The following is a 9,822-nucleotide window of genomic DNA, read 5'->3' on the forward strand; positions in this document are numbered from 1 at the left end:
AAACATATAAAATTATTACGGGATTGGACAGGCTAGATGCAGGAAACATGTTCCTGATGTTGGGGGAGTCCAGAACCAGGGGCCACAGTTTAAGTTAAAGATAGCAGGAGTGGGGGGATATGGGGAGAAGGCAGGAACGGGGTACTGATTGTGGTGATCAGCTATGATCACATTGAATGGCAGTGCTGGCTCGAAGGGCCGAATGGCCTCCTCCTGCACCCGTTGCCTATGTATCTATGCATGCACAAGAATGCATAAACCAATCGATGTCGTTCAGAGTTTGTTGTGTTTAATAGCCTGCTAGCTTGTGGCTTGTTCATTATAACACTGGGGAATTCCCAATCCCAGCAGCTGTGCGGCAGCCGGTGAAAGTCGGAGGAGCTGGTTTGGCAGAGCACTTGCACACCTCATCCCTTCCACAAGTTATCGAGATATTACACACAAACAAACTCTGAACAAAACATCGACTCCGGGGCAATGATTTTTGTCTTCTTATGCACTATTATTGTTTTGTTTTTTAATGCATATAGGGATGTGTGTGTATCCAATGCATTTCTGTGCACAAGTCCACGGATAAGGCGACCCCACTCACCTCCATCGTAAGTCGAGCGGCGTCTGCAATCCTCTCCCTTCCTCCGACTGCCTGGGCGAGCGGCGCAGCGCAACCAAACCTGGCCCGGGCCACTGAGCCCGCCCCCTTAGGGCGGCGCACCCTTTGATCGCCGGCTTCCCATTGGTCCACCCGCATGTCAATCAAGCGACCAGCAAGCTTGGTTGCAGGCCGGGGGCGGGTTCTGCAAAAGGGAGCGCGCTGATTGGTCGCCGGTCCCGGCGGCAGGAGGATTGCTGGCCGGTGATTGGCTGGACCTGACGTCGATCAGAGGGGCGAGGGGGGCGGGATTTGGCTCAAGTTACGACCAAAGATCAGAGTTACGACCAGCATTGATCCGATGGCTAGGAATGCATTGAGTCTCAGTCTGCCCTCTCCCTGCAAAGGGTGTTTCATGGGCAAGAAGCCACTCCATTGCCGTGTAGTCAAAGTAACATTAGCAAAGTTGCAGATGACACAAAGCTGGGCGGCAGTGTGAACTGTGAGGAGGATGCTATGAGAATGCAGGGTGACTTGGACAGGTTGGGGGAGCGGGCAGATGCATGGCAGATGTGGTTTAATGTAGATAAATTTGAGGTTATCCACATTGGTATCAAAAACAGGAAGGCAGATTACTATCTAAATGGTGTCAAGTTGGGAAAAGGGGAGGTACAACGGGATCTGGGGGGGTCCTTGTTCATCAGTCAATCAAAGTAAGCATGCAGGTCCAGCAGGCAGTGAAGAAAGCAAATGGCATTTGGCTTTTATAACAAGAGGGGTCGACTATAGGAGCAAAGAGGTCCTTCTGCAGTTGTACAGGGCCCTAGTGAGACCATACCTGGAGTGTTGCGTGCAGTTTTGGTCCCCTAATTTGAGGAAGGACATTCTTGCTATTGAGCGAGTGCAGCGTAGGTTTACAAGGTTAATTCCAGGGATGATGGTACTGTTATATGCTGAGAGAATGAAGCGGCTGGGCTTGTACACTCTGGAGTTTAGAAGGATGAGATGGGATCTTATTGAAACATATAAGATTGTTAAGGGTTTGGACACGCAAGAGGCAGGAAACCTGTTCCCGATGTTGGGGGAGTCCAGAACCATGGGCCACACAGTTCAAGAATAAGGGGCAAGCCATTTAGAACGGAGACGAGAAAACACTTTTTCTCACAGACACTTGTGAGTCTGTGGAATTCTCTGCCTCAGAGAGCGATGGAGGCCGGTTCTCTGGATACTTTCAAGAGAGAGCTAGATAGCGCTGTTAAAGATAGCGGAGTCAGGGGATATGGGGAGAAGGCAGGAACGGGGTACTGATTGTGGATGATCAGCCATAATCACATTGAATGGCGGTGCTGTCTCAAAGGGCCGAATGGCCTACTCCTGCACCTATTGTCTATTGTCTAGAATAGTGTAAGGGGCGATCGCTGATTGGTGCCAACGGTGGGCCGAAGTGGCCTGATTCCATGCTGTATCTCTGGTCTAAAGTAAACTGCGTACCTGGACTCCAACCGCACCCGTGGGTTGGATGAAATAAATATCTCCCCAGGGAAGCAGGAATAAAACCAGTTGCTTCAGAGTGGTTTGTGATTAGAGAGAGGATGCTGGATAGCACAGGGACACTCGAAACACTTAGACTCCTTTGAAGTTTATTTGCAGCAGCTGACGACTTCAGAACACACGACTTGCACATCAACACATTGTACTTCATCAAACACAATATTCTCCAGATGTACGTTGGGGGTAGTGTACACAGAGAGATGTTAAATACACTTAGGACATTACACATTTAAAATAACACTTGCAAAGGCTTCTCACATTTCACATTTTCCTGCAACATTTGGAGGTGTCACAAGATTACTACTAAAGAATGAGGCCCATTAATTTCCAAGAAACCGTGGAATACAAAGCCCAGTTTGCAGAGCTCCAGCGAAAGAAAATATTTTGAACGCAGAAACAAAGTGCCGGAGTAACTCATATGAAGGATCTGCAGATGCTGGCTTAAACACAAAATGCTGGAGTAAATGAGTGGGTCAGGCAGCATCTCTGGAAAACATGGATGGGTGATGTTTCGGGTCGAGACCCTTCTTCAGACTGCTCCTGACCCGAAGCGTCACCTGTCCAAGATCTCCCGGGATGCTGCCTGACCCGCTGAGTTAATCCAGCAATTTGTGTCTTTCCTTGGTAAACCAGCATCTGCGATTCCTTGTTCCCACATATATAAAACATTCATTCATGATATCGTGAGTAGCCAGCTGAATATAATAGAGATACAAGCCAGAGGGGAAAACCAACTTGTAAGTACATTGTGAAATATGATGTTTAAGATGGAACTGCAGATGCTGGAACAATCGAAGGTAGACAAAAATGCTGGAGAAACTCAGCGGGTGAGGCAGCATCTATGGAGCGAAGGAATGGGTGACGTTTCGGGTCAAGACCCTTCTTCAGACTGATGTGGGGGTTGGGGGGGTTGGGGGAAGAAGAAAGGAAGAGGCGGAGACGGTGGGCTGTGGGAGAGCTGGGAAGGGGAGGGGAAAGAGGGAGAAAGCAAGGACTACCTGAAATTGGAGAAGTCAATGTTCATACCGCTGGGATGCAAACTGCCTAAGCGAAATATGAGGTGCTGCTCTGCCAATTTATGGTGGGACTCACTCTGGCCATGGAGGATAGAGTATTATGTTTGAATTCATTTAGTTTGAAGTCAGTGGGTCCAGGTAGCCTGTAATGTCAATGATAAGGAGCTCAGAAGTAAGATGGATTTTAGTATGTGCCAAAAGTGAATTAATCTGGATTTTTTGAACCTAACACAAATTGGAATCCGTATTGTAAAACCATTCAATACTTTTGATGGAAACAAAATGCTCGAGTAACTCAGTAGATCAGGAGAACACGGATAGGTGATGGTTATGGTCATATAAAATTATAAAAGGACTGGACAAGCTAGATGCAGGAAATATGTTCCCAATGTTGGGCGAGTCCAGAACCAGGGGCCACAGTCTTAGAATAAAGGGGGGGTCATTTAAGATTGAGGTGAGAAAAAACTTTTTCACCCAGAGAGTTGTGAATTTGTGGAATTCCCTGCCACAGAGGGCAGTGGAGGCCAAATCACTGGATGGATTTAAGAGAGAGTTAAATAGAGCTCTAGGGGCTAGTGGAATCAAGGGATATGGGGAGAAGGCAGGCATGGGTTATTGATTGGGGACGATCAGCCATGATCGCAATGAATGGCGGTGCTGGCACGAAGGGTCGAATGGCCTCCTCCTGCACCTATTTTCTATGTTTCTATGTTAACCCTTCTTTCCGACCCCAAAGGCATCTAAAACTATCAAGAAAGCCTAGTCTAACGAAGGGAGTCAACCAGAAATATTGCACATGTTTTCTTAATACTTTAAGACTTCTTCAGGGACTGAAGAAGGGTTCTGCCCAGAAACGTCAGCTAGCCTTGTTCTCTGGGTATGCCACCTGACCCGCTGAGTTACTCCAGGATTTTGTATCTGCCTTTGGTATAAACCGGCATCTGCCGTTCCATGTTATTACATTTGATATTTTCACCTAATCAGCCGAGCCTTTAGAACTGAGCGAGTTAGAACTCATGTGCTGGGGCAACTCAATGGGTCAGGGAGCATCTCTGGGGGACATAGATAGGTGATGTTTCGGGTCTGGACCCTTCTTTAAACAGGAGCTGGTTCCTGACCTGAAGGTTCAACTATCCATGCTCTCCAGAGATGCTGCCTGACCCGCTGAGGTGCTCCAGCAATTTGTGTCTATTTTCTATCAACATCAACGTTGGGTATCCACATGCTGTATATTTTCTGCAACTTAATTGCTACCGGATAATGAATACAATAACTTATTGTATACAGGCACTTCCCCGACTTCCGTAACAGGTGACTCGTGTCAACTCGCACTTTCGTAAGCAATTCTTCAGGCCCGCTGCTTTATTTCTAAACTGCAGTAGCAATGCACTGTTGCATGCGGCCGTTTCCGCAAGCCAGTCTGCTGTTCTCGTGGATGCTCGCATGTGGTCCCTGCATTGGAGCTCCCCCGTGGTCCCTACCCTCCCCGGTCTCCACGATGGAGCTCTCCTTGTGGTTCCCATGATGGAGTTCCCCCCCCCATGGTCCCTACCCCCCTCGGTCTCCACGATGGAGCTCCCCATGCGGTCCCCATGATGGAGCTCTTCCCCATGGTCCCCACCCCGGGAGCTCCCCTGTGGTCCCCACTGAGCCCCCTGGTCTCCATATTGGAGCTCCCCACGTGGTCCCCATGATGGAGCTCCCCCGTGGTCCCCACCATGGAGCTCCACCGTGGTCTCCACTCCCACTGGCACCACACAGTACGAACAGTAGATTTACACATACACATGCATCCGTCTCCGACTTACCTACGTAACGTCTGGCTTATGCGAGGTCGTAAACCTTAACGCAAGTCGGGGAGTGTCTGCAATGTATAATACACAAGGTCAAGCAAGGGAACAATACTCAAGATGATCACAACACAGTCCACAGTGAGTCCGCTTCCGTCCAATTACACGTGAAGCCCGTCTACATTTGCACGCGGTAGTTCTCGTGGAATTCCGGCTTGATGTCACACACAAGTGTGAGCAGTTGTCGGAGGACCTTCTCCTTGTTGCGGTGGTGGTTGGCCTGCATGGCCTGGATTTTCTGCCGCGTGAGTTGCTCCACCTCCGTAGCCAGGTTACCCTGAGAGCCCATGACCTTTGGCAGGGTGAGAAAAGGACAATGAGACTCAATGAGAGGTACAGGAGCATTAGCTGCAAAACCAGCAGGATGCTCCTCAGCTTCTTCCCACAGGCTATAAGACTGCTAAATGGACTTTGCCCCCTGCCAAGTATCGCGCACCAACCACCAACCTGGACACACTGCAGCAGAGCCACTGTTGTGCCGCTGCCGATCGGAACGCCTGTTGAATGTTTAGTAGAGTGTTAAATTTGTTCATGATACATGTATTTTTATTTCTATTTATTTTTAATGCACACTGAATGGACACTGGTTGAGCAACATTTTTTTTGTTTCCTCTGGGTATGTGAATACTCAGGAAATGACAATAAAGATATACAATACAATGAAAGTAAGCATGCAGGTACAGCAGGCAGTGAAGAAAGCCTGGTGGCTTTCATAGCAAGAGGAGTTGAGTATAGGAGCAAAGAGGTCCTTCTGCAGTTGTACAGAGCCTTAGTGAAACCACACCTGGAGTATTGTGTGCAGTTTTGGCCTGTTGGCCTTCATAGCAAGAGGAGTCGAGTATAGGAGCAAAAAGGTCCTTCTGCAGTTGTACAGGGCCCTAGTGAGACCACACCTGGAGTATTGTGTGCAATTTTTGTCCCCTAATTTGAGGAAGGACTTTCTTGCTATTGAGGGAGTGCAGCGTAGGTTCACCAGGTTAATTCCCGGGATGGCGGGACTGTCATATGCTGAAAGAACGGAGCGGCTGGGTTTGTATACTATGGAGTTTAGAAGGATGAGAGGTGATCTTATTGAACCATATAAGATTATTAAGGGTTTCGACACACTAGAGGCAGGAAACATGTTCCCGAGGTTGGGGGAGTCCAGAACCAGGGGCCACACAGTTTAAGAATAAGGGGTCGGCCACTTAGAACGGAGACGAGGAAACACTTTTTCTCACAGAGAGTTGTGAGTCTGTGGAATTCTCTGCCTCAGAGGGTGGTGGAGGCCGGTTCTCTGGATACTTTCAGGGGAGAGCTAGATAGGGCTCTTAAAGATAGTGGAGTCAGGGGATATGGGGAGAAGGCAGGAATGGGGTACTGATTGGGGATGATCAGCCATGATCACATTGGATGGCGGTGCTGGCTCAAAGAGCCGAATGGCCTACTCCTGCAACTACCGTCTATTGTATTGTGTTCAGTTTTGATCACCCTGCCATTGGAAGGTTGTTGTTGAAGTGGAAAGAGTTGCAGGGAAGATTTACGAAGATGTTGCCAGGTCTGGAGGCTCTGAGCTACAGGGAGAGGTCGGTCAGGCTAGGCATTTACAGCTTAGAGCTCAGACATCTGCGGATTGATCTTACGGAGGTGTGTAGGATCATGAAGGGAATAGCTAGGGTGATTGCTCAGAGTAGCAGTATCAACAACCAGAGGATACAGGTTTAAGGTGAGAGGAGAAAGATTTCATAGGACCCTGAGGGGCAACTTTTTCACACAGAGAGTGGTGGGTATATGGAAATAGCTGCCAGAGGAGGTAGTTGTGGCAGGTGGGGCATGTTGAAGACCTTTGGACAGATACATGGATAGAAGGTGTAGAATGATATGGGCCAAGCACAAGCAGGTGGGACCAATGTGGATGGGGCATGTAGGTCGGTATGGGCAGGTTGGGCCGAAGGGCCTGTTTGCATGCTGTATGGCTCTATGACAAAATGGGGCTTGTGTAGATGGAGCATCTTGGTCAACATGGGCGAGATGGGCTGAAGGGCCTGTTTGCATGCAGTATGACTATGAAAAAATGGGACTAGAATTGTGGGAGCACATTGGTTAGCATAGGCAAGATGGGCCAAAGTGCAAGTTTGCATGCTCTATGGCTCTATGACAAAATGGGACTAGTGTAGATGGAGCACCTTGGTCAGCATGGGCAAGATGGGCCGAAGGGCCTGTTTGCATGCCGTATGGTTCTATGATAAAATGGGACTAGCATAGTGGGAGCATCTTCGTTGGCCTGGACAAGTTGGGCTGAAGGGCCTGTTTACATGCTCTATGAGTGTACCAAATGCTCCTTACCGCTTCCTGTTTATGTCGGAAGTCCTTCTCCCTTTCCTGACGGTATTGCTCAATCTCACCCTGGGCCTCTTCTTTCGCTTGTCTCAGTCTCCGAGCTTTCCCTGGAACAAGAACCATCAAGCATCAGTAGCTGGACCTCTGTAATCCCCCCAACAATGTGAAGTCAGCAGCTCACCATGTGATTACACTCAATTTGTATGCCCTGATTTAACCAGTCAATGAAACATAGCAAATGGGTGCAGGAGGAGGCCATTCGGCCCTTCGAACCAGCACTGCCATTCATTGTGATCATGGCTGATCATCCACAATCAGTAACCCGTGCCTGCCTTCTCCACATATCCCTCGATTCCGCTAGCCCCTAACGCTCTATAAGTGAATTGACCTGCACTGCCTTCTGTGGCAGAGATTTCCACAAATTCATAACTCTCTGGGTGAAAACGTTTTTTCTCATCTCAGTTTTAAATGGCCCATTTATTCTAAGACTGTGCCCCCTGGTTCTGGACTCCCCCATCATTGGAAAAAAAAATGATGGTCTGAAGAAGGATCTCGACCCGAAACGTTGCCCATTTCCTTCGTTCCATAGATACTGCCTCACCCGCTGAGTTTCTCCAGCATTTTTGTCTACCTTCGATTTTCCAGCATCTGCAGTTCATTCTTAAACATTGGGGGGGGAAGAATCCCTGCATCAGTCTCGCCAGTATGACTGTCTCCGACTACTTCTGTCTCTGTCCCGCCCCCTCCACTGACATCAGTCTGAAGAAGGGTCTCGACCCGAGACGTCACCCACTCCTTCTCTCCAGAGATGCTGCCCGTCCTGCTGAGTTACTCCAGCATTTTGTGTCTGCCTTGGTAATATTATGTTTTTACTATCAGGTGTACAGCGCAAAAATGTTGTTAAGCAGCTTTTGCAATAGATATTTTTGAAGAATAAGCAGTGTGATGCAGGAACAACAGGGATAAAAGGTGCAAAAGCATTTTTTCAACCACAAACCCAAAATGCAGGAATTTTTTTTTGACTGGGCCAGCAGATTATTGTCCTCAGATAGACAGACTCGACCAGAAGGTTTCAGAATAGTACACACAGAGACATAAAAAAATGATCAGTTGGACAGGGCCCTAGTGAGACCACGCCTGGAGTATTGTGAGCAGTTTTGGTCCCCTAATTTGAGGAAGGACATTCTTGCTATTGAGGGAGTGCAGCGTAGGTTCACCAGGTTAATTCCTGGGATGGCGGGACTGTCATATGCTGAGAGAATTGAGCGGCTGGGCTTGTATTCTCTGGAATTTAGAAGGATGAGAGGTTATCTTTTTGAAACATATAAGATTATTAAGGATTTGGACACGCTAGAGGCAGAAAACATGTTCCCAAAGTTGGGGGAGTCCAGAACCAGGGGCCACACAGTTTAAGAATAAGGGGTAAACCACTTAGAAGGGAGATGAGTAAACACTTTTCACCCAGAGAATGGTGAGTCTGTGGAATTCTCTGCCTCAGAGGGCGGTGGAGGCTGGTTCTCTGGATGCTTTCAAGAGAGAGCTAGATAGGGCTCTTAAAGATAGTGGAGTCAGGGGATATGGGGAGAAGGCAGGAACGGGGTACTGATTGGGGATGATCAGCAATGATCACATTGAATGGCGGTGCTGGCTCGAAGGGCCGAATGGCCTACTCCGGCACCTGTTGTCTATTATCTATCACTTATCTACCTTTCTTTCGGTAGCTCTGACCAGCATGTAAGCAAGGTCAAGTGAAAGGTGGGGGGGATGGAAATAACAACTAAAAAAACCATGTATACAAATAATAAATCATCTATAAACGCAACGCAGACTCTCAATCCCTTGCTATCTGCAGTATGGCGGTCGCTATTTCAGAAAACCTCCAAGAACGCAAATATTTCAATCCTTTTTATTTGTGGCCTAGAAGATTAACACTGAAATGTACATTTATTGGGATTTTTTTTTTTTCGTTCTAAGGTTCACATTCATTTGCAAAAACAAAAACCAGTTTGCATCCTGATACATCGAGGCTCTGTCCGAAAAACCGTGCACACGTTAATATCTTTCCCTTAATGTCAGATGCAAAATGCTCCTTTAGAGTGTAGTCTGTTATTTAATATTTAATCCCGTTTGTTTCTTTAATCGGCAATCCGCCAAAGCCTTGGATGGCGACCTTCGCCACAATGCAAAAGGCACGGGCGTTTTAATGTTTTTATCATCTTCGCTAATCTCAAAGGTATAATCAGAAATTGCTCACGTTTCCGGGCCTCGGCGACCTTCTCTGCCGCTCGTTTCTCAGCATGGAGAAGCTGCTGTATTCCTTGGGACTGACTGGCCATTTTCTCCCCTCTCTCGATGCTGCCTCTCCTGTCGATATGGTACCAGATGATGCAGGAGACAATGGGATTCCTCCAGGTCCTAATGCTGGTCGAATTTCTACAGAGCTTTGCTCTTGCTGCGCAGAAGAACTGACAACAAATATGTTTCGTGGAGGAAGGAA

At 47.9% G+C, this 9,822-nt stretch overlaps 2 protein-coding genes across 2 annotated transcripts in view; both read right to left on the reverse strand.

The window, feature by feature from the left end:
• LOC129694583 (transmembrane protein 268) overlaps nucleotides 1-686 on the reverse strand; it is a 38,896-nt gene extending 38,210 nt beyond the window's left edge. The window contains exon 1 of the mRNA XM_055631310.1: nucleotides 593-686. The gene's annotated coding sequence lies outside the window, so the exon portion shown is untranslated. The remainder of the gene's footprint in view (nucleotides 1-592) is intronic.
• Nucleotides 687-3,058: 2,372 nt separating this feature from the next.
• On the reverse strand, nucleotides 3,059-9,768 carry LOC129694584 (V-type proton ATPase subunit G 2-like). The gene is made up of 3 exons (XM_055631312.1): nucleotides 9,580-9,768; nucleotides 7,332-7,432; nucleotides 3,059-5,298 (listed from the first exon to the last, which is right to left on the reverse strand). The coding sequence occupies exons 1-3, from the start codon at nucleotides 9,659-9,661 to the stop codon at nucleotides 5,125-5,127; spliced, it is 357 nt and encodes a 118-aa protein (XP_055487287.1). The 5' UTR covers nucleotides 9,662-9,768; the 3' UTR covers nucleotides 3,059-5,124.
• Nucleotides 9,769-9,822: the final 54 nt, after the last annotated feature.

This window comes from Leucoraja erinacea, unplaced genomic scaffold (genome assembly GCF_028641065.1).
Source record: "Leucoraja erinacea ecotype New England unplaced genomic scaffold, Leri_hhj_1 Leri_71S, whole genome shotgun sequence".
Taxonomy (NCBI): domain Eukaryota; kingdom Metazoa; phylum Chordata; class Chondrichthyes; order Rajiformes; family Rajidae; genus Leucoraja; species Leucoraja erinaceus.